The following is a 24,441-nucleotide window of genomic DNA, read 5'->3' on the forward strand; positions in this document are numbered from 1 at the left end:
TGACATAATCCCCATGGACATACCAACACATAACACCAGTGCTACTCATCCATTAAGGATGGGTCCAATGATACAACCAGTAATACAAGAGCAGAGAGGACAGGTCATGGTTTCAGCAATTATTTCACAAATCATTGGCTAAGTACAGGCTGCCCAGACCAAAGATGAGTATAACCATGGCAATGTTTGAGTGTTGGAGGCAACGGTACCTTGCAGTGCTTGGAACAGGAGTGAGCCTTTTCACACAAGAGTGCGAGTAGCGAACTGACCTTGATGGTGGTGGATAGAGTGTGCGGTATAAGAGGAAAATAGAGGAACTTTACCCTCACACAAATACATTACTCACATCTATCACACATACACTGTGTCTCTTGTTCTCACTTTAAGTCAACCAAACATCTGCCTTTCCTGTGTTATATCTGATTCTACAAAGCAGAAATAATTAACTGAGGCACAATTTGACACAAAATGTTGTGATTGAATACGAATATGATTAATAAAAAGAATAATATTCATTATTTTACAATTATAATAGTAATAATAACAATAGAAATAATTGACTGATAAATAGTAACATTTTAATAAATTCACTGAGAGAAGAGTACAACTGAAAAATTACATTACTACTAATGTACTTTATGCAGTGTTAATTTCGTTGACGAAGACTATGACGAAAAATATTCGTCAACTAACCTTTTTCACGGACGAAAACTAAATAAAAACGAAATAAAAAGTCAGATATGATGACGAAGAACGTGACGAAATATAACTGACACTTTAGTCAACGAATAAAAATGAGACGAAAATATATGGGAGGGACGAATGGAGAAGAGATCCAATCATAAGTACTCTTTTTGTGGGCCGTGTTGGGTAGAAATCCAATCAGAGCGAATCTTTGAGGGTAGGTTGATCTATGCAGAAGCAGCCGAGAGCCATTTAAAAAAATCCGCGGCAAATGCAAGCACAACAGCTAAAACAAACGCAGCAGCAGTTACACAGACAGAACAGAAATGTCAGAGGCCGGACGAAAACGAAGAATTGACACCTGGTCACATTTCACATATGACAACAAGGACAATCATACGCCTGTAAACCGTGTGGAGCAAAAATCGCTGGGAAAAACACCACCAACATGAAGCGACATTTACAGACGACTCATCCAGAAATACATGCCAAAGCACGCACGCCAGTTTATTTTATCAGATAAACCACTGTTTCCGCTAGCTCTAAACTTGGAATAAAATAGAAGCTAAAGAAAACCACGTCTGACCTGTATTGATTAGACCAGCGTTTCCCAACAGGGGTGCCGTCTGACGTGAGCGAGGGTGCCGTGTAAAACGCACTTGCACCGCGGTTCATCTCACATCTGATGATGACGCATCTTTGATATGGGTTGTAACTTGAAAATAATGCTTTATGTATGTTTCTGTCGATGGATACACGTGCTGGCTCCTCAGTGATAGGCTACACTACAACAGCGATGATAAAAGAAAAACTGGCAAAACGGTTTCTCTTTGTAAACTGTTCAATGCATGCGAGTGCTGCCGTATGGCCAGACATTTCGCCGTCCTCACCCGGGTATATTCACCAGAAGACGCGAATGAGAGCGCGCACGCGGTGTGTGAAGATCTGTCATCCGAGAGCGCGCACGCGTCCCACAGCGCGCAAATATCCAGTTATCTTTCAAGTCTTGCGCTTGAACGGACAAACTCATACAAAAAGTATGTCAACATGTCCATCTTGCTAAGTATCCAAGCAGACATAGTCTGAATATGCCTTAAGTGAACTTTATACAGTCGAGAAAGACGACGCATTCCCCTGTCTTAAAGGGGCAGCAACCTTTAATGTCAAAGAAAATATGAGGACTCACTGCTCTTGATTGAATAGCTTGTGTAAGTTTAATAAGGATTAATCTTTCATTAAAACAGTTAAATATTTAATTATTTTGCATTTGATTATTTATTCTATTTCTCTACCTAAAACTAACGTTAGACCTACCTGAAAAACAGGAAATGCATTGTTCATTTTATCAGTATCTTTGCTTTTGCTTATTTTTTCTTATTTTCTTTATTTTTAATAGTCCTTTATTCTGTGAACAAATACCGAACCGTACTGAAACCGTGAACCTAAAACGTTATACAAACACGACCCGTGAGACTAAGACTAAAACTCTTATGATATTTAGTCGACTAAAACTAGACTAAGACTAAAAGATTTCAGATGACTAAAATGGGACTAAAACTAAATGGTGTGTTATTCAAAAGACTAAGACTAAGACTAAATCTGAATTTGCTGTCAAAATTAACACTGACTTTATGGCTATCTTAATTTCTCCTTTTTCAAACAATAAACCATCTAGCATTATATTTTGGCAGAGAACTGCAGGGATAAGTGACCCAAACTTGTGTTTTATTTTGATTAATCTTGTATGTATGCATTTTAAATGAGGTCTTAATGGGGATAGTTGCTGTACTTTGTGTGATGAGGTGGTTTACAGACCTTCCTTCAACTCAGATTGATCAAGAGCAAACACATATGCACAGACTTGAACTCAATAACCTGCAATAGTACACATCACACTAAAACCACATACACACACACCATTTCAAAAGACCTCACCTTCCTGTGCCAAAGCCAGATATCAGACACATATGAACACACTAAATACACGTGCACTCAGTACCCCTAGACATCTACACATCCCCATTAGTTTCCCCCCAGATCTCACACACTGGACTGTCTGTTATACATTTGTTTTATATTTTTCACCAATATCTTGCACACACTTAGCATTTAAATACAGTAAGAAACAATTAAATCAGGTCATTAAGATTATTAAGACAAACTAGGTTGAAATTTGAAACTATAGTGCTTGTGTACAAATGGGTGTCTCTAAATGTGTGGATCGTACACTGTGTTGAGAACAAGAATGGGTGTATCGTCATATCAATTACATAGTCTATCCAGCTTAAATAAACAGTACACACAGACTCCAGCACAGAGCGTGATTAATGCAAACAAACACTGACGTAAATGCATGTTTGCCAGTACCACACAGACAATGAAACACAGAGCAGGAACATTATAATGATATGTAAACACTACAGGCAAAACGAGACGCTTTCAGAGCATTTTAAGCGAGGAGAGGAAAAGACATCGGACAATGTTCCTTATAAAACCACACACAACTGTTCGATATAGCTAGAAAGTAGGATGGTCAATTTTATACAAAAATTAGGGGGATGTAAGAGGGGAGTTCCCTACAAATCTCCAGGCTCTGACTACTACTACAGGACTACTGAAGCCACATTTGCTGGTATGGTATGGTATTATGGTATTACAGTTTAACTAGCAAATACCAAAATGTGTTTATAAAGTAGCTAGCTAGCCAGTAAATCAGATATGCTAAATGTAAGCTAGTAAGCACGATTTCATTGACAATTTATGAGGCTAGCTATGATGTGCTAGTTAGATCAAGCTGTGATGATCTTTCTTCTACCTTCTGCTAGCCAGTTTTCTGTTATCATACAGAATTACAGTATCAGTCATAAGTTTGGACACATTACAATATTTTTTTTTTCCCCCGCTAACAACGCACTCTTACGACCATGTCTCTGAAAGACAACAGCATTGAGTTGAACGGACAACGGATGAATGAACACACCAGGAAAAGCTTTTCATGACATTTGAATTCTCCAGTGTAACGCAGCATCATGCAGAATCGCTTTGAGACCCGCTTCACTTTGAAACATGTAGCGCATATATTTATATCATTAAATTAAAGCAATTTGCAATTTGAAAATCACACTGAACAGATCGCAGTTTCTATTTAATGTTGGTATAATGTGTGGCCTTATTCTAAACTGTTTGTGCTAAACTGTCTATCAAGGGGAAAACATTTTTGTGTGTGAGATCAAAATCCTCAAATAAATTATCCTGCCAGAGTTTATCAGACTAAAGGTAAATAATTTTGACAAATTTTCATTGGCGAATTGACGTCATTTTATTTCAAATTCATACCATCAGGAATTTTGCACGAGGGCAAATGATACCCCCATGTAGATTTTGCGAAGGTTGGGACATATGGATTCATTGCAATAACTAATGCAGAGTTCACACAGCACAATTTTCAAACTTGTCAAATTACACACCTTTTCACACTGCACACTGTGACAGGCCTCGACATTAACACTTGTCCTCGACAAATGGATTTTTTGAAGGGGAAAGTAAAAGAGAATTTTACTTGCCTGACCGAACAAGTAGCCTGAATAAAACGTCAAAAACTAAAAATATCTAGGAACATGAATATCACATGAACAGGCTTAATGTCGTGCCCTATGGGGTAATATTCAGTTGCTGCTATGTTCACACTGATGGCTCGCAGACCTTTATTTATTTTTTTTACACTGCATAACAATAGAAAGAATCGCCAACAACTCTGTCCCAACAGCAAACTACGTTCCCCAACTAAACACGCGAGATGTGACAAGGTAACAACATCCGACAGAAGTTCTCGCACAAGACTGGAATTGTTATTAAAAATGATAGCCTGCAGAAAGCTTGAAATTCAAACTGTCTGTGTGTGGATTTGTAACAAAAAGAAGAAGAAAACAATATGGAGAAAGAAATGGTTGTGGAGACGCAGAGAGCAACAATTGTGTTCAGAAAAGAGAATAGGAGGTAAACAAATGTTTTCAATGTGCTGCTGTTGCGACTGGTCAAGCAAATGTTTTTTGTTTCTGTTGTATATAATTATAAATATATCTATTCAAATACTGATATTCTGGTCTATAACTCCTCACTGAACTTCCTGCTGTCCTGATTCTTGCTCTCATTTGCGGTAGGTCATCCCCATGTAATTTTTTGTCAAAACACCTTACACACAGCAGAATTTTGAATCGCCACAGGTCCATACATTTAGCATTCCAAATATCTTACAGGCTTCAGCAACTCATCTGCGACTCTCTCGGATTGCATTTGTCGTCGATTTCGCTAAATCTGTCAAAATCGGGCCTAAAATCATTCAGTGTAAACTTGGCAAAGAAAGTTGCTTGGTTTGAAAGTGACTTCTCTGTAAGCTGTGCTTCATACTTTGCTACAATATTGACATTACTGACCTTTTCCCCATGAAATTTCACTAATGTGAGTATGTGACTACACCTAAAAAGCAGTTGGGAACCACAAGATCCAAAAATTAAACATTTAGAAGACAGACGCTGTTTTTGCAACCAAATAAAAATAATTTTAGGTTTTGATCTAGTAAAAAGTACATTTTATAGTGTCCATCACTAATCACACATAGACTTTGAATTAAAATATCATAATTCCAGCAGAACAAAAGAAAAGAATGAAAGGATCACATCAAAGCCCTAGTGTGTTTGTGTCTGGTTCAAGTGTGTTCAAGTTTGTCTGTGCACTGGTGTGTTCACTGGTGAAACTAATCTAAATCAGAGTAAAGGTAACCTGTACATTAGCAAACTGCAATCTGTGAAACTGTGTGTAGAGGAAAATTAATGAAACGCTGTAAGCAAAATTTCACCAATTTCAATAGGTTCTTGGCACTTACGTAATCACATCAAACTGCTGCTTTCATCCATGCTCTCACTCTCACTCTCTTTCTGTGAGAGGGCAAAATAATCTGATCTGCAGGCAGGATTTCATACACATTCACATACACACAACGAGAGAGTGAGCGAAATAGAGAGAGGTTTAACTGGCCTCTGACTTCATTCTGAATTGAGGACAGATCGTGTGTGCTGAGTATTTGAGCTATTGTAGAAGAACTTTACCCTTGTACTGCTGCCATGCTTTGTCTCTCCATTTCTCCCTCTACCGCCATCATTCGCACTTTCTAACCCTTTCCTTTCCATCCATCTTGCTTTGATCTCCCTTTATCCCTTATTATCTCTCGCTCTGCAGAGGATAAAAGGTGATTAGACCACAAAACACCTTTGCAACCCCTATCACTTGCCATCACAAAAAAAACACAAAAGTTTTAAAAGACCAAAGGCAGACCAGAATTTACACAGCCACAACTACACCACAATAAAAAAATGACTACAATTGATCCAGATGCATTCGATCCGTTGCTTCATTTTGTGCAGCCTTACTCAACAAAAATCAATTATCAACTGCAGAAGATTTGATTATGGGCACTATGGGGTTTTTCCTCATACTAGCGGTTTTTCATTTTACTTCTGAACAACCATCAAAAAAGCAAGAAACAGTTCCGCAGTGGGGAAGGAGGTGGAAGAGCAGACATACACCTCTTACCCACACACAAACTCTTTAGCATTCAAGTTAATCCATCCTACTAGCAACTCTCTGTATCACAGGGGTGTTAGTCGATCTCATCCAGCTCCATTGTACCAGGCTCTGATTATACAGCTCAGCTCACACACAAACACCACATTCAGCATTCAGACTGAGAAGAAACAACTCCATTCCCAATACACCCACATCAACAGTATGTTTTTTATATAGTAAAAAAGAATCATGAAAAACACAATATTATTAACCTAGAGCACATACACACTGATGTCACCAGGGCTCGACATTAACGCTTGCCCGCTTGCCCGGGACAAGTGGATTTTTTGAAGGGACAAGTGAAAAAGAATTTTACTTGCCCGACGGACAAGAGCCTGAAAACAAAAAATAACTAGCAAATCACCAAAATGCACGAATGATTGTGCATTAATTTAGTGTAGGTGGCAATCGATAGTGGTTAATAATAATATATGATGAACTGACGATAACATGGTCGCGCTGTTGAAACTCGTGCAGCCTCTCAAGGAGAAATTACAACACTAGAACGTTTAAGCTGTTTCCTTAATACCATCACGACTGAAAATGACACTGCTTTCATATGACAGTTTCATAAACAATTAATTAACATTCACTTACATTTACATTCACTTAAAGTCACTTACATTTTAGATGCAGTATTGAGTGCTTTTGTTCGATTTCAGCAGCAAAAATCGCTCACACACAGCACAACTGTAACGCGTCTGACAGCAACAAGTGTTACTGAACGATTCAGTGTTTGAATGAATCGTTTGAATGAACGACTCAATGACTCACTCATTAAGACGGCCACCTGCTGTATGTTTCATGTTTAAACATACTTTCCAACATTTCTTATTCTTATGTGTCTATTCAAATCTGCAAATCTCAAAACATTATTAATGCAGTTGTAATTTTTTAGTGTAAATTATTTAATTTTATTGTTAACAGCTTATAGTGTCTTAATTTAATTTAATGTATTGATCAAATTTAACAATATAAAATTAAACCTGAAGCATAGCTTATATTTAATAAGATTAGGGGGGAAAGGCCCTTTATAAAAGGTAAAAATATCACAAATTTGAAATGATTCAATAAAATAAAATAAAAAATCACAAATATGCAGATTTAAATATGTCAAAGCTGATTGAACACTGGTGAGAATATTGCTTCAGAATAAATTATAGTTACAACACACACACACACACACACACACACACACACACACACACACACAAAATTAACAAAAAATATCGAACTTATTTCTGGACAAGCACATTGTTTTACTCGGACAAATGAATGAACAATTTACTTGTCCAAAGGACAAGCACATGAACATGCTTAATGTCAAGCCCTGGTCACTAAGGGTGCTCCATTCAAGATTTTTGGAACCGGTCACCGATCGCCGAACATAGGAAGCAGTATCCGATCCGATCACTGATTCCGATCTATTTAAAGTCTTCTTTTTATTATAGAATTATTTATAGGGCATTTTACAGACATTCATTCAGGGAACTGATTATTTCTGAAAATGGGGGAATTCCCCCCTTATAGGTGACTCTTGTTATATAAATGTATATAATTATCTCACCTAAAACTCACCTTTTTTTCAGGTAGGTCTAACATTAGTATTGAGGTAAGAAATACTAAAAAATATTATAATATATTATACTCTTGGTTCCATTATTGCCAAGCACAATCTTTCTTTCCACCTATATGCAGACGATCTCCAGGTCTATATGCATGTGCTTCCAAATGATGGTTCAGCTCTAGACTCCTTGCATAGTTGCCTATCTGATATTAAACTATGGCTTTCACGAAACTTTCTTCATATGAATGAGTGTAAAACGGAATACATTATTTTTGGTTCCTCTATTTTACACCACAATTTATCATCAAGCACAACCCCTCAAGTTAGTGAGGCAATATAGAATCTGGGGGTGATTTTTGACAGATATCTGAATTTTAACAAACAAATTAACTCTGTAGTCAAAGCAAGCTTTTTCCAGCTGCGACTTTTAGCCAAAGTAAAGCCTTTTCTGTGCCGCAGTGATCTGGAAAAGGCAATTCATGCTTTTATCAGCTAACGCATTGATTACTGTAACGCACTCTACATTGGCATCACACAGTCTTCACTCCATCGTCTCCAACTGGTACAGAATGCAGCTGCTCGTCTTCTAACCGGTACATCTAGACACAGCCATATTAGTCCAGTTCTCTGTTCCCTCCACTGGCTCCCGGTTCGGTACCGTGTTGATTTTAAAATTTTAATGTTTGCCTTTAAAGCTCTTAATGGCCTTGCGCCACCTTATTTATCAGAGATTTTAAGTGTCCACGGTCCAAACAGAGCCCTCCGGTCGGCTGACCAGATGAGGCTAGTTGTTCCGAGGTCCCGGTGCAAGCATTGGGGCGATCGTTCATTTGCTTTTGCTGCTCCTAAACTTTGGAACACTTTACCAGTAGACCTGCGTGTTCTTACAGACCTGGCCCTGTTCAAGTCCAGGTTAAAAACGCATTTATTTAAACTGGCTTTTAACACACAGCAGCACTGTGGCACTTTGAATTTTATTTTTGTATTTTGTGTAACTGTTCCTTTGGTTATTGCTTCATGTATTAATATATTATTTATTGTAGATGTTTTTCTGTTTTAAATGTAAAGCACCTTGGTCCTCCTTTTGGTTGTTGGAAGGTGCTATACAAATAAAGTTTGATTGATTGATTGATAATAAAGAATGAAGTGTAAATTAATATTGGTCTTCCCTGAATAAATTAGATTAATCTTTATACAAGTTGCAAAAGCTAGTCATTACAACAACACAAAAAGTTAGTCCTTACAAAGTTGCAAAAGTTAGCCGTTCAAGAGCAGTGAGTGTAATTAAAGTTAATCAAACAAGAAGACAAAGAGAAACTCTGAGACAGCAGCAGTTTATTCGACTGCTTTCACTTTAAGAGCAAATCCGTGTAGGATACGGTTACATGCAGTTACACATAACGTTAACGTTCACTCCCGAGTCATGACTGGGTTTATGTGCATACTCGTCAAAATGGTAATTTAGTAAACACATTTTGTGTGTATTTGACCATTGCAGCGCAATTTGTACTAACAAGCTTTTTGTGAGATGGGCTGTGTGTGATATCCCTCTTGGATACCAAAGCATGCTTTTGGTTGTCAGGGCAAGAAAACCCTATAAAGCTTCCCAAAAAACCCAGCATTAATGGTATGCGCTACTATTTCATTGTCATGTAAACACATACTAGTCTGACGTGTAAAACCGTTCCGCTTGCTACTGCTAACATTAAATCGCATACAATATTACATAAACCAAATTATGTCCTCATAAACCATAGATCTGATTCTGGATGTAGGGCTACATCTGATTGATCTCAATGGTTTATTTAGGATAAAAAAAATTTTCTCCACGTCACAGCTGTCACAACTTGCATTACCAGTATATGGTTGCGGTGCTGATGTGGCAATGACGCGTTCATTTTAGGCTTCTCCTTTTAGACATTAATTAATTAAAAGAAACTATGAGAACTGGTGGAAACAACACGAGACTACGCGACTGTTGAGATGGGCTCGCGCTGTGTTCAGCGTCCTCCAGCAGCAGCAGCACGCCTTCCTTCATTGTAGCTCAAGAGTTATGGCATTTTTACACCTGCTCACTTCATTCATTTTCTCTGATCAGATATCTATCTGATTGTGAAAAGATCAGGAGTAAATGCCTTTCGAAACTCTTTTGAGACGGATTAGAATCCGACCACTAATACAAATCAATTCTATTGTGGTGTTTGAGCATGAGCTGATGATGAATTAAATGCAGCTCATATCTGTTGCTTTCGTTGATGTGAACTCTGTTAAATGTGCATATAGTGCAGAAATTGAAGATCGGATTTATATTAATTAGGGCCGGGACTCGATTAAAAAAATTAATCTAATTAATTAGAGGCTTTGTAATTAATTAATCGAAATTAATCGCATTTTAATTGCATATAAATATTTGACTTGAGAACAATCAGAAGTAATTTTTCACATGTATGTTTAGTATACCATTGAATAATGACTGAATACATAAGCTTAATCAACAAAATATTGTTTATTTATTTTAGTCCAGCAGACCAGCGCAATGTTTGCCATTAAGTTTAGCAAAAGCATATTTGTGATATCTGAGGCTCGATGTGCTGCGGTGATACCCAAATTCCTTGTTGTATAGCTTGCACACTACCATGCTCTTGACGACGCTTCCATTCTTTCGTTTTTTAAAACAAAATTTCCCATCCACGGGGCCAAGCAAAGCAGTCTCATCAGCTTCTTCGTTCATGTTCACTCATGCCCTGCGTCTCAATCAGCTCCCTAGTTCACTAGTCAGGGCACTTATCAGGACATAAGTCAATGGGCTGACTCCCTGATCAGTGCCCTGACAACTGAACTAGGGAGCTGATTGAGACACACCCATGGTTTGTTGTTGTCGTGACTCCGGAGCGTGCGCTAGTTGGTGTTCCAGTATAATCGGTCCGTCGAAACTCATTCATTGAAAAACGTTCCGCAGTGCAAAAATAAGTGTGGTTAATTATTTATTTATTTTCGTAATTAATTAACACGTTAAAGTCACGTAATTAATTAATCTTAATTAACACGTTAAAGTCCCGACCCTAATATTAATTTAAGGTAAGAGATCCTGCATTACATTTTTATTCATTTTTATTTGTAGATTGTAGGCCTATAGGCCGTTTCTTTTACGACCGCCAGAACAAGCAGCATGAGCCAATGCCCCAACATGTCAAAAACGCCTTTTACTGTGGTGTTGATGGTAAACATAAACATAGTGATATAATTGAAGTGTTTTATATCTATTGATTTAGGCAAGACATGTCAAGTGTTGATTTGAGAGGCTTAATTGGTCAAACTTGGTTAACTCACTGTCGGCTGCGGGTTGCTTGATCAGCATTTAAAAAAAAAAAAAACTTGAATTTAACAAACAAAAAATGCTCCAAACATTTTAAAATTAATTTAATAAAGAAACTAAACAAATTATAACTTCTTTAACATTAAAAAACAAAACAGACCTATTTTAATGGCTGTAACAGTGTGAATTATCGGATGGGAGGATTAAAAAAAGAAAAGCAAAAAAGGGCGAATACACTGGCTCTCTCTCGGTCTTATCTAAGGTAAATCCTTAACAACACTATCATCATCCCTTACATTATTGAACTAATCTACTTTTCTTTCTGAACAAGCGCACACCCAAGTGTTGCTCTCACACACACACACACACACACACACACACACACACACACACACACACACACACACACACACACACACACACACACACACACACACACACACACACACACACACACAGTATAAGTTTCGTGGCATACACCTTGGGGTAACTTGGGGCGATGTCAAATAACATCAAATAATGTTTCAGCATGTTACAATAATTATATGGCTTGAGTTAATAGCCTATTCCCTAATGAATTAAACCGTTTGTTATTATACAGAATGAGAGTGTGAATGGTCTCTCTCTCTCTCTATAGTTGTGTTTCCACCGCAAGAACTTTACCCAGGAACCAGGAACTTTGGGGTGGTACTCGGTGTGTTTTGACCACAGGAACCAGGGTCTAAATGAAGGTCCGGGTAAATATTTCCCCCTCCAAATGGCCCTGCTCGCGAGGTAGTACTTTTTCAAAGTTCATAAACTTTCGAGGGCGGGACTTGGGGGCTGAACATGCTGACTGGTTGAGCTCACGCAGCATTTCATTTCAACCGGCATTTTTAAAAGTCTTTTGCGAGGTTTGTTCTGCGTTCAGTAAATATCAGTCTTGCTCTCTGTCTGATGGCGCGCGTTCGTCTCAGCCATCTCATGTTAAATGTCCGTAATAGCTGATAATAATATACATTGTCATTTTAAATCTAGCTTTGCAAGCTTTCTGAATATGCTAGTGCTCTTTTCTGTCGTTAATTTCCTCTTTAGTAAACCTATACATAACCAGCAAAAGCAACACAGCTTGAATCTCTTCCATACTCGTTATTAATTGTTTTACAGTCTATTTTTCACCATGTAAACGACCTGACCAATTACTTTTAAGTGTGCGTCCTTACATGACGTGACAGCGTGTGCCGCGCTCATGTTGAGAAGAGAGGAAAGTTCATTTTTCTGAGGGGTTTTAACATAACTTTTTATTTCGTAAGTTATGAAGATAATGTTGGAATAATGACATATGACAACTTATATTGCCTCAGGCAGTTTTTACTTTAACTGCGCCTGACAGAAGAATTTTTTTTTTTTTCTGAGATGATTATTACACTTTACAACAAATAAATAGCTTATATAATACTGTATTAGTCCTGGTGGCCGTTAAAGGGTTACTTCACCGCTTTTTCATATTAAACTATGTTATTCCTTTAACTAAAACGAGTTGTTACATACCTCTCTCGTCTCACTGCGTGCACTTAATCTCTCTGATGCGCGGTGATGATCTGATAGCATTTAGCTTAGCCCAATAAGCCCAGTTCATTCACTATGGTACCAAACAGAGATCAAGTTAGAAGTACCAAACACCTCCATCTTTTCCCTATTTAAATACAGTTACACGAATAGTTGAACGATCAAGTATGGTGGCAAAATAAAACGTGGCGCGTTTCTAATCGGATTAAAAAGGAGAACTATAATGTACGGCGGAATAGCACTTCTGAGAGTACTTTGGCTCGGCGCAGTAAAAAGTCCCGGCCGAAATATCTTTCCTCACACCTCCCCCTCACTCTCTAATTTCTGTCAATAGGGAGATGTTATGCTATCAGATTGTCACAGCGTGTCAGAGAGATTAAGTGCACGCACTGAAACAAGAGAGTTATGTAACAACTCGTTTAAGTTAAGGGAATAACATAGTTTAATATGAAAAGGCAGTGAAGTATCCCTTTAAGAGTTGCTATGGCTACAGTTAACATATTCCAGCTGGTGGAGAAAACAGTGTTGACATTTTTGATGCGGCAGACAAACTGCATGTCACAAAATGATTGCGATTGAAAGTCATCACATGTAAACACCAGATCGGTTTAGATAACATCTCATGTAAACAGGCCACTAAATCTTTCAATCGGAATGACAAAAAAAGTGTGCTTGTTGTAAACGTGGCTAGTGTCGCGCAAAAATGAATACTGTCCGTCACTGACTTGGAGAAGCAGTCGCACACAGTCCTACATCACCAGATTAATTTGCCTAATCTTCACGGAACTTTAGATTGCGGTGGAAACACAGATCTCGGGGGAGAAAAATTCCTGTAAAAAAAGTTCCTGGTACAAATTGTTCCGGGTAATTTTGGTGGAAACGAAGCTTACGGTCCCTGACAAAAGTCTTGTCGCTTATCTATTTTCTAGAAATACCTGATATTAACCAGACTTTTAATTAATTAATTGGTGTTAGAAATAGCTCATATGAAAAGCTAAAACCCTCCCAAATGATGTTTAATGCACTGAAATAAATAATATTTACAGAAAAAATATTTATCAATTAATCAAGATGGAAAGGTCAAATTTTGGCAAGACAAAAGTTGTCGCCTATACAGAAATTGAACAAAATTACAGCAAATACAAAAATATGTCAGCATATTAAGTTGTGGTGCTGTGAGATCCAAATTTAATATCTTATATGACTTCCATGAGCTTGAAGGACTGCATCCATGCGGTTTGGCAAGGATTCATACAATTTATTGATGAATTCATTAGGAATAGCTAAGAAAGCAGTCTTGCATGCCTCCCAGAGTTCATCAATATTCTTTGGTTTCGTCTTCCATGCGTCCTCTTTCATCCTACCCCACATATGCTCAATGATGTTCATGTCTGGTGACTGGACTGGCCAATCCTGGAGCATCTTGATCTTCTTCGCCTTGAGGAACTTTGATGTGGAGATGGAAGTATGTGATGGAGCACCGTCCTGCTGCAGAATTTGGCCTCTTTTATGGTTGGGAATATAAGAGGTAGCTAAGATTTCTTGGTATTTTAGGGTGCGTTCACACTTGTCATGTTTGGTTCGATTAAAACGAACCCTGGTGCGGTTGCTCGGTTAGTGCGGTTCATTTGAACATATGTGAACGCTGCCACCCGAACTCTGGTGCGCACCAAACAAGCGGACAGAGACCGCTAAAAAGATGGGTCTCGGTCCGCTTCCAAACGAACTCTGGTGCGGTTCGATTGATATATGAACGCAACACGGACCAAACACATGTAAACGGACCAAAAACCGGACGTATAATGTCACAAGATGCCACGCATAATGCAGCTGATTTGACGACGCGGAAAGATCGGTGTACGTTATCCAAAATGAGTAACTTTAACGTTAGAGGGCAAACGTAGAGCAACGAGGAAGAGCCTCATCAATATTTGGTCTGACGAGCATGTTTCGAAAATGCTATAAAAACACACAAAAAGCATACCTGGCTCTTCTCATCAAAGTTCCTGTGTTGCCCATTATTAGCAGGTACAGACGACAGAACGGCCGTCTCTTTTGCATAAGAGACGCCCGACTCTTTTCTGCACAACGGAGGAAATCCTGCTGCTGTTTTGAATGTTTTGAACATTTTATGAGCTCTTCATGAGTTCTCAGTGGGTAAAAATAATGCCACATGTACACGCATAAAATGATCGCGTTTAATCCAGCACACAGCGTTGTTTTGAACATTTCATGAGCTCTTCATGAGTTCTCTGGTAAAAAATAATGCCATATGTGTTACACGCATAAAATGATCAAGTTTAATCCAGCACACAGCGTTGTTTTGAACATTTCATGAGCTCTTCATGAGTTCTCTGGTAAAAAATAATGCCATATGTGTTACACGCATAAAATGATCGCGTTTAATCCAGCACACAGCGTTGTTTTGAATGTTGTGAACATTTCATGAGCTCTTCATGAGTTCTCTGGTAAAAAATAATGCCATATGTACACGCATAAAATGCCCGCGCGTGTAATCCGCACACAGCATTGTTTTGCATGTTCGGTAAACAAGCTCCTACGTCATATAAACCGACAAATCAGGTTGTGAGCGTCTCCCTGTGCCTTTGGTTCGGTAACTTTAGGTTCGCTGTTAAAAATGCCCATGTGAACGATAAGCGGACCAGGACTATTATGTTTGTTTTTGTTTTTTGGTCCGGACCAAACTAACCAAACGAACCGAACTACAAGTGTGAACGCACCCTTAGACTATTGATGTTGCCTTCCACCCTGCAGATGTCTCGCACACCCCCATACTGGATGTAACCCCAGACCATGATTTTTCCGCCACCAAACTTCACTGTTTTCTGGGTGAATCTCAGATCCATTCTGGCTCCAGTAGGTCTCCTGCAATATTTGTGGCAACAGTGGTGTAATTCAACAGAAGATTCATCTGAAAAATCCACCTTCTGCCACTTTTCCAGCGTCCATCCTTTTAGCAGGTTGTGGGCCTTGGCAAATGCCACACAGTTTTTCAATTGTCTTTTGTTTAAGGCTTCTGGGCACTGATTCGACCATGGAGGCCATTTCAAGACAGAATCCGACAAACTGTTCTGGTTGACACAGGGACTTCAGGTGACCAGGTCTCGTGGAGCTCTGCTGCAGTGGAAAATGGGCTGGCCTTGGATTTTCGAGCCAACAAACGGTCCTCTCGAGCAGTTGTCTTGCGGGGTCTGCCTGACCTGGGCTTGTCAAAAACGTCTCCAGTCTCTTCAAATCTTTTTTTTATCCTCTGTAGTTGATGCTGAGACACATTGAAGGTGTCTGCCACATCAGCAGTGGATCTGGTCTTCAGCCTCTTGATAATCAAAACTTTAGTCTCTGGGTGAATCTTAGACATGTTTGTAGAGGTCTAGTTGCAGTTGATGTGAAGGTCTAGTGTACTAAGGTTCTTTTTATACACACTTGAGACCTAATTGATCCATTAATAGTCACAGGTGAAGCTCATATGACAAGGTGACAACACTTATGTCTTTGCAAAATTGACTCCATGGGCTTTACCAAGCTGTGAATATTAGAATACTTTTTGAAAGTTTAGTTTTTCACTGAAACATTATCACAAAAGCTGGTGGGATTAAAATGAGCCATTTCTTGTAAAAAAATCTTCATTAGAAATATATTTCAGTGGAACTTTAGGTCAATTTGTATTGACTCCTGCATTGACTCCTCGTGCATACGGGGGAGGAGTTGCAATTTTCGAATAATAATCTAATAATTCCCATCGATCTTTGAATATTATTTTTGCTTGAAATGCCTATCCCTAGAACTCAGTACCAATTATGGTACCACAGCAAAATGTTTTTATTTATTTTTTTATTTAACTATTTAAAAAAAAAAACATTACTTTAGTTTATTATTCATGATGATAATAATTATAAGTAAATAATACTTAAACATTTAAAGGCTATGCTGTTTAATAGTAAACACTGTTTATAAATAAAAGATCAAGTGAAAAATAAGCAACCATCGAGGCATAATTATTAGTATTAGTAGAGACGTATTATTATTACATAGACGTAGTTACATCTACTGTATGCTGCAATACGTATAGTCTGTCAATGTCTTCACGTTCTAAAAACCAAACTTTTATTTTGATGGGTTGCAGTGAAGACTTTTGAGCGTGTTCATATGAGAGTTTTCTCAAATGAAACAGTAAATTCTCACGAAGGGACAGTTTATGCGTCCCTATCCTCATATAGTGGCACATGCGCGTGCACGCGCCCTCGCATCTACGACGCAGAATTTGCAGGAGTAATATTTAAATAGTATTTTGTTTAATATTCATTATAGATGAATATTAGACATTCATAGACACTAGTATGTGACTACAGTCTGGAGCCCTGAGCTTAGATTAACATGGAATCGACTTAACGCAGCTGTGGGTACTGAATATAGTCTACTAGTTGGTACTACAGAAATATCGACCAAGTATCGACGTTTTTGAGACCCCTGCTCTAATCTAATATGAAACAATTTTTTACGTTTTTTTATTTTATTTTTTATATATTGTCACTTTCAAATTCACACCAATGCAAGTGTATTAAATAGAAAAGAAAAAAAATATGCAGCTCACTAGTAAGTGGCGCTATGGTGAGCTATTTTTAGACCAGTCCCGTGGGCGACTCAAGTAATCTCTTGCCATTTTTAAGCAGCACTAAGTAACTTTTCAAACTTCATAATATATTTTCAAGACTCTTGTGATGATAAATCGACTTAATCATAGCCTGACGGGGTCTGTATCGTTTTTAATCGTATTTTTAAACTTCGGGTAGTAACCTGAGAACAAAAAGAACTACAAAATTTGACTGCTTTACGGCATATACGTCATTTCCACCAACACCCACACTTCCTTAAATTCGGACATGCGAGCCCAACCATTGTTTGTTTGTCGGATGTTATAGTCATGTCCGAAGCAGCACAGAAAAATAAAAAAGCATAGGTTTTGTTGGAGGAAAGCAATGAGGAAACGAAAAAGTGATCAGATTACAGGCAGGACGAGGATCAACATTGGGCCAGCGTTTGCTCATTGGCGTGAGCTGAAGGAGGCGTGCCCGACCGATGCTGACTTGGCTGTCATGCTTGCTATGGTTACTACCTACCACTCAAACATTGACCACGCAATCATTTGGCGTTTGAAAAAAGGACTGTCTCATACCAGTCTCATTATTAAATTACATATGTAATTATAAGTACTTTTTACAATGATGACCCATAAATATATAAACTAATATTAGTTTCAAAACATAAAAGCTAGTAAATAATAAAGAGGAACAAAAAACATATTACAAGCAATTAAAAAAAGAGTGCTTCCAATATTTCAGAGTATCTGAACATTTTCCATTCAAGAGCTGTGAGTGATATTTCACTTTTTCAGCTTTACTGTTGTTTGATTATTAATGATGACATCATAAACAGCTGAAGATTTAAGCTGCATTCACACTAATGTGCAGATCTCTTTTGCAATATAAGATGCGGTTTGTCCTGTCTGTTTAATCCCTTAAGGCATTGCTGGCTGTGTTTAAATTAATTTTGCCTCATAAAAGCATTTTGAGATGCAAGTACACTTAACCACTTACACGGAAACACTGACAGCCATGAGCTTTTGAAAGTGAAAGCCTTCCATCAGTGAGTTTCCAATTTTTTATATGCAAGCACACTGCATTCCAAACAACATAAATTATGCCTTTGTAGAGCATTTTTAAGAAAAAATACAGACGGGCGATACTGCACTGCAAGAGTAACATCAAGCAAAGCGCGGTAAAAAAATGTGTTTTATAATATTGCAATATTATTACAAATGCAATTATTCATTCAGCCCAACAATCAAGCGTGCTGCACAAGTCTGAAAAGTGAAACTAAAATGTTTTTGATCATGGGTGGCTGGATGCAGTATAACTCGTAATCTTCCACCCTCTCCTTGTAATTTAGAGGGACATAAGAAATTAAATCAAATTATACTTCAAATAATTTTTTTAAATGTTATAAAAAAGGAAGTGTAACACCATGATTAACAGTTGAGATTGACAGCTTCTCTTCTCTGACCTTTTTGGGGATCTTCGGGAGGAGACTGGAGCTTTAAATTTAAATGTATACATATACAAAAAGGGTTGTAGCGGGAGTGTGGGCAGGGCCTTGATTCAGGTCCCAAGTTCACTACTGTGCAGACTCGGACTTCAATATGTCACTGCCATATTTGGACACTGGAGGCTTCACTTCTCTAAAATGGAAGCGAGTGCGAGTGAAAATCGAAGCGAGGCATCTTTTTCTTTTTTTTCTTTTTTTTTTTACAGTCTATGATGACAACAGATTTAGACTAAATAATCAAGTAATGTGGCTCCTGCTTTGCTGGTCAAAGGCACTGTTAAAAATAGGGATTGCACCGACATTCCAACTGGAGTACCACTTCACAGAGCACAAAAGATAAAAATGAATCTTCTCATATTGAAGGTGACATTCTACAGTGTTACTGCATAAGCATTACATAAGAGCAGTGGACTGCTTCGGTCACCACCAAGAGCTAAAGAAGCGTAAATTGACATGGGTAGTGACAAAACAGGACTATAATAAATGCTTCCATAAATGAGAGTGAAAGTCCACTATATGTTGGTCATTGTGGACACGGCCTTCTGCCACAATTTTGAAGGGCTCAACAATATATTGTAGCCAGAATGTGCAACAAGCCTAAAGGACATAAATGGACAGGACAATATAGACAAAATCTCAGTATGAGCCAACTGTGGCAGCCACAAAGAGTCTGTTTGTTTGTGTGTACCTTTCACTGCCTGGCTGAAATTCAGACAGAAGGGATGGTCTGCGGCGGTGAGGCTGGGACAGGGATCCATGGGCCAGATGGGAACCGTAGTCCCGAGCGTGAGGGTGGTAATCCACTAGTCCACCAACATCCTACAATGAACACGAGACATTTCACATACTCAGAAAATTAAAACTGTATGAAGAATATGACTAGCTGAAGTATAAGCTATATGATACTATTCTAGATTAAATGTAGATGTTTCCAGATTTAATCATGTTTCTTACGACATGTTAAAAATCTCAGATCAGTTTTAAATACGGAGAACAATGATTTTAAGACCTTGGATCTCAACCCAAAGCTTACAGATATCATTAAGGCCTTTAGTTGCAGCTTAAAGACTTACATTTTGCACGAAATTGCTCACGTCATATTGGTCACGCACCTACTCTGGAAACTAATCCATCAATTAGAATAAACTTTAGAGTCTCAAACTCCAAAGAGTTAGTTACATTGCTAGTTCAGGCAAAAAAAAATAAGATTAATATTAAAAATGTAAAAAAAAAAAAAATCCACTTAGCTTGCTAGGGTTAAGTCCCACGGATCTAGTTCTTCAGTGTGGTAAATAAGAGCAACCGGTAATCTATGCTGGATGAAGATATCCATTGCAAGATAATCCTTTGTTACAAAACCCGAGCCAAACCAAAACGAGTCAATGTCCAGATCTATATGTACGTTGCAAAAGTGTGTGCATGCTTCATAGTGTGTATAATAGCCATAGACACAGATTATAACTATAACATACTGTATAAAAGATAGTGTAACACTTTTTACCCATTACCCATTTTACCAAAAGTCACAGGTGACTTGTTAGTGATAAATAAAGTTTATAAAAAAAAAATAATAATAATAAAAATAAAAAACATTGATCAACAAAAAATATTTAACTTTTTGTTTTATAGCTAGTAAGTGCAGTACCGTATGTGCTCTCAGCTGCAGAGGAAGGGTGGCAGGACTAGGAAGGTGGCGAGTGTCCACAGTCCTCCGACCCTGAGGCACTGGCTGAGGGTGCGAGGACATGCTGGCGATACAACTTCCTCTACACTATAAAAGTGGGTGTGGTCTTGTCACAAACACTGTGCATCATGGGGTGTTGAGTCCTGGCAGTCACAGACCTGGAAGGAACAAGAGAGAAAACATTTTAGATTAATTGTTAATAATATTAATACAAATAATAATAATAATTATTATTATTATTATTAACAAAACAAAAAAATACATACTGCATCTAATTTAAGAAAACCCAGGATGAGCAACTGAGTTTGATCACAAGTGAGAGAGCAAGAGAGAGAACACCTGCTGCTGGCCCGATACATTTCGGAAAACTGTGTGAATGAATGGATCACTCTGTATCCCCCTTTCATCTAGTGTGTTGTGTTGCATGTTGAAACTGCCTTTTTCACAGGTACAACAAAAATACACAGTATGGCTAAATCATGTTAATGTTCAAAGTCTCTTTAAGGCAAGTCAGTTTTATCAGCGACTATCTTGGTAACACCCCTGGTTAGCTATTTTATATACAGCTCTAACCTACTTGAATGAGGACAGACCAATCAAATTAACCAATGCCTAGATCATTTAATATTGATGTACATTGTGAAAACAGGCAAAAGAGCTTGCTGCAAAACATATGCTTAACTCACAAGACCATGAGCAGTTATATATTCTATTGAAATGGCTGAGAAAATATCAGCTGAACAGGAATACAACTGCAGCAAAACTACTTCACATTTACCTCAATTTTCCATTCAAATGCATTTAATCTACCTAGGGCTCCACAATCGATTGAATTTCTAATCGCGATTACAATTATGTCTTACATTACATTATTCTACATGGTTAAGAGGTGTGTTTTAGAGCTAGAGTTAAGTTGTGTGAGGTGAATCACGACTACTTCAGAGTAGGGTCTAACCCAGCACAATAGGAACTACCAGTGAAGTGATGCAGGTGTATGCTAAGTGGTCAGATGCATGCGAAACAGCACCCGCCATTTAAAATAAATACATGGATAATAGTGATAGTTGGACCTCTCAAACTTTAAGCTAAGCTAATACTTTTTCATATAATATCTACTTCTTTGTATAAATAAAATAAAATTCAAAACAACAAGCATGGCTAGCGTTGCTTCAGAGTTACTGCCGTTGCGAATGCAATCAGGAAAATGACCCTAGGGGAACATTTAGTTCTCAGGGAACCACCCTGGAGGTTAGTTCCTAATATTACTAAGTTCCTAGAACTACCTGGTGCGAAAGACCCTATTATTGTAGCATGCATGTTTTTACTTTGTTTTAAAGAATAAACCAAACCAATGTATAGTTGACATGAGGCTTAATGGCTATAGAAAATCAAATGTTTTTTCAGGAGTGTTTTCAGCTTGTTTTTTTGCATGCAGTTGCTTAAAAAAAATGGTATAATAGTCAGCTGCAAATATGACTTGATATATGTTTTGGCCATGCAATATTCTAATTAGCATATTTGCATGATAGATAAGGGATTAAAAGTACAATTGTCTTAAAAGTTTGATAGTGTCAATTAGGGGTGACCCCTAATAGTCCAAGATTCGGTGCATCGATATGCAGGACCGGATTCGACCACTGATCTCATGGTCGAATCTTCGCGGGTGTTATGAAACAAGGATTATACCATTTTGGCAATATGGGTGTGCTCAATATTAGTGTTATAAAGACGTGTTGCAGCGCCGAGCGATCGCCCCTTTAAGGGCACTGAGCTTCACACCGGACGCGCCGCACCTGTAAAATTCAAACACATATACCGACGCCGGCATTCGACGCCTGTCCACGGCGATTAAATGTATATTTCCCTCAAATCATGAATGTATATACTGATTTCACCCTGTGCTACAAGATATACCAGGGAACTACACTAACCTTTTCCACTGGTGGCACTTGCGCTACTAACTTTTTCAGTTACTGGCACAAAACATGATTTGGTCGCACAAATTATTTATAGTAAGCCACTCTGGATAATAACAATAATGAAACTGTATTGCATACCGATGTGCTTTTTTTTTTTTACTTGCCATCTTTTAAACTACATGCCTTCTTGTTTTCTTTAACAATAGTTGGGATAGATTTATTGCAATAAAAAATACAGTACACAATAAAGTGCAAAATGAATTTCTTTTGCATTTCAACATGCTGTGGTGGGCACAGATGGGCAGACTCCTGAACTCTTAAGGAAAAATAAAATAAATATAATCCATAAAATAATAAGAAAAATACTATCATTGTGAAGCTTCAGTGCGTTTACATGGAGCACTATAATCGGTTTAAAAGTCCAATCCAAATGAAAATGCTCCATATACACACCTCAATCTGAATAAAAATGCCCAAACCGAATGAAATTGTAATCAGTTTGAGAGGGGTGGGATAAACCTTTTCATGAAAAATGTTACCATGTTAAACGACCTGACCGGATTACTTTTCAGTGTGCGTCCTTATATGACGTGATACACAGCGCGCGCCTTCACTACTGACTGCGCGCCGCGCTCAAACGCGGCTATAATGTTGAGAGGAAAGTTTATTTTTCTGAGGGGTCAACTTTTTATTTCTTAAGAACGTATGAAGATAATGTTGGCATAATGACAGACATAGCCTGGCTACATCCTCTCATCTTGACAGCGTTTGTCCCAGGCACTTTTTACTTTAACTGCGCCTGACAGAAGAATTTATTTTTTCTGAGATGATTATTACACTTTACAACAAATAAATAGCTTTTATAAAACCGTGTAAGTCCTGGTGGCTGTTGAGAGTTGCTATGGCATCCGTGAACACATTCAGCTGCTGGAGAGAAGCGTCGACATTTCTGAAGCGGCAGACAAACTGCTCTGTGATGATTGCGATTGAAAGTCAGCTCGGTTTAGATAACGTCTCATGTAAACAGTCCACTGAATCTTTCAATCATAATTATTTTAATTGGAATGACAAAAAAGTGTGCATGTAAACGTGGCGGCTAACGTTAATGATTCGTGTTTGAATTGTTTTGACGCAGTTACAAATTTGGACAGTCCTGCAAGCAATTGATGGCCCACAGAATTTACAGTACATACAGTGCATTGCTCCGTCTTGGTACCTTAACCACTGGTAACTTATTCTTCGAGCCACTGGTGTCGAAATTCATATGTCCGTTTCGTTTTTCCCGCGTGTGCTTTCCCTGACGAATCCCCTCAGCCACATCATTCCCACTCACAGGCTCCGTTTGACATGTCGCATCGACATCAAGTGATGGTTCTGTTCATAGACCGTAAAAATGTTACACTTGAACTTCCCTTCTTACAATATGAGTCAATTGTCCGCTTAATTTCAACACGTACAGACTGTAACTTAGGCTATGTTGAGATATATATGCGATTGCTGTGTGTGTCTTAACGAGAGGTATATTATTTTTAATCAACGTACGCCTCGCCTACATTTTGGGAGGGGGCGGGGGTCGCGGGGTTGAAGCCAACTTGATGTGTTGAATGCTCAGAGCACGTTATAAAATGTTTTCTTAAAATACACATTTCTGTATTAATAAATGCTCATAGTAAATCATAGTATATTGCCTAAAACATAAGGTAGGAACAAAAATAATCAGTGATACATTTGCGACCCCATAGAAATTCGGGTCGCAATGGCATTTCAAAAGGTCGCATATGCGACCATTTTGGTCGCAGTGTAGTTCCCTGTATACTAATCGTGCAGTGATTCAAAATTGAGCTCGTGCGTGGCGCATATATAATGTTCACGTCTGCCTGGTGTGAGCTACCTGAGACACGTCGCTGAGCTTCAGTCCGTTGTGCGACCCCCTTTAGGCACAATCGGCTTAAGAACGTGCATATAAACGCACTCAAAG

General features: G+C 38.2%; 1 protein-coding gene across 8 annotated transcripts in view; it reads right to left on the reverse strand.

Moving 5' to 3' along the window:
* ncor2 (nuclear receptor corepressor 2) overlaps positions 1-24,441 on the reverse strand; it is a 168,177-nt gene that overhangs the window by 89,533 nt on the left and 54,203 nt on the right. For all 8 annotated transcript variants that reach the window (XM_067413414.1, XM_067413410.1, XM_067413413.1 and 5 more), the window contains exons 2-3: positions 20,506-20,702; positions 19,549-19,679 (exon numbers count right to left, since the gene is read on the reverse strand). In XM_067413414.1, coding sequence (XP_067269515.1) covers positions 19,549-19,679; positions 20,506-20,607 — 233 coding nt within the window. In that variant the 5' untranslated portion in view covers positions 20,608-20,702. The remainder of the gene's footprint in view (positions 1-19,548; positions 19,680-20,505; positions 20,703-24,441) is intronic.

This window comes from Pseudorasbora parva, chromosome 13 (genome assembly GCF_024679245.1).
Source record: "Pseudorasbora parva isolate DD20220531a chromosome 13, ASM2467924v1, whole genome shotgun sequence".
NCBI lineage: Eukaryota > Metazoa > Chordata > Actinopteri > Cypriniformes > Gobionidae > Pseudorasbora > Pseudorasbora parva.